The sequence below is a fragment of the Meleagris gallopavo genome, unplaced genomic scaffold (genome assembly GCF_000146605.3).
Source record: "Meleagris gallopavo isolate NT-WF06-2002-E0010 breed Aviagen turkey brand Nicholas breeding stock unplaced genomic scaffold, Turkey_5.1 ChrUn_random_7180001956313, whole genome shotgun sequence".
In the NCBI taxonomy this organism is placed as follows: Eukaryota; Metazoa; Chordata; class Aves; order Galliformes; family Phasianidae; genus Meleagris; species Meleagris gallopavo.
In genome coordinates, this window is record NW_011216865.1 from 1 (window position 1) to 1,207 (window position 1,207).

General features: G+C 57.2%; 1 protein-coding gene across 1 annotated transcript; it reads right to left on the minus strand.

Annotated features, from left to right (window-relative positions):
- Positions 1 to 168: 168 nt before the first annotated feature.
- LOC104917154 (maestro heat-like repeat-containing protein family member 1) lies at positions 169 to 1,185 on the minus strand (the record flags this gene model as incomplete). Its single annotated transcript, XM_031557759.1, has 3 exons — positions 1,051 to 1,185; positions 696 to 837; positions 169 to 272 (listed from the first exon to the last, which is right to left on the minus strand). Coding segments are annotated over exons 1-3 (324 nt in total), but the record flags the coding sequence as incomplete, so codon positions are not given.
- Between the last annotated feature and the right edge of the window lie 22 nt (positions 1,186 to 1,207).

A 1,207-nucleotide genomic window follows, 5' to 3' on the forward strand; every position in this document is an offset into this window, starting at 1 on the left:
GCCCCCAGCATTCCCTCCATTAAAGCCACCTGCCGCTCTTCTCCTAAGAGCCGCCTTGGGCTTGGGACAAATGGGAAGAGGCAGTGCTGCAAAGGCATGTGGCCACACAGCAGCAGCATTTTTAGAGGTTGTTCCTGTCCTGCAGGGGCTCATATGAGAGCAGGTCACCTTTAGGCAGGCAAGCACTTCTCTGCACCATGCCTCCTGGCAATGCTGTACCTTTAGCAGATGGTGCTCCCACTCTGCAGAGTCCGGGAAGCTCTCCGATTTCCCTGCACAGCAATAGGAAGCAAAAGACCCTTGCTTGGGATCAAGCCACAAAAGAGCTGCTGCAAACCTGATTTAGCCTGGGCACTGAGCACTGCAAAACTGGAACCTGCATCCCCTCCACAATGACCTGTCCCTCCCCACAAACACTCTCCCAGCAGGAACACAGAACTGCTCCAAGACTGCTGCCTGAGGAGGGATGAAGAGCCCATCCGTGTCTTGGAATGGGCAGACCCCAGGGGGAAAGGTCCCTGGGTCTCAGTGCTGTATCCCTGGAATGGGAACAGCAGTAGAGCAAGCATTGGGCTGCAGACTGTATTTTCACTCCTCCCTCCCTTTCCTTTTTCCCTTCCCTTTTCCCTTCCCTTTTTCCCTTCCCTTCCATTCCCTTCCCTTCCTCCGCCGCACCCTCTCCACCAGCTCTTTACCTTCAAGGCACTGCAGCAGCAGGGGGATCTCAGCTGCCCACATGGCCCCCACAGCTCTGTGAATCCTGCTGTGGAGGTTTCGCATGAGCAGCAAGGCAGCGGCTTGGAGTTCACTGCCTGCAAAAGGGCTCCCTGCCACCACCTGAGCAAGAGCAAGAAGACGCAGGGTCACTTCTGCAGGAAGAGCAGCGACTTCTCCCAGGAGGGAAGAAATTTGGCTCTGCCCTGGCGGGCAAGGAGTGACCAACTTTTCCCATGGCGCTGCATCCCCAGGGCTGAGATGGACACCGGCACGTTCGGCCATGCTGCTTCCTTCTTGGGGCTTGTGGCACCGGCCTCTGGAGCATCTACTCACCAACAGGCGCACCAGCAGTGTCTGGGGAGTCAGCAGGGGGCCTGCGGGGAGAAAGAAGTGCTGAGTGCCCTGCCGCATGCACCTCCACTGTCCCTTCTGGGTGCTAATACAGGTCAGCAGAGCTCACTGAGGGAGTTTCTGCTCCTACCTTGAAACA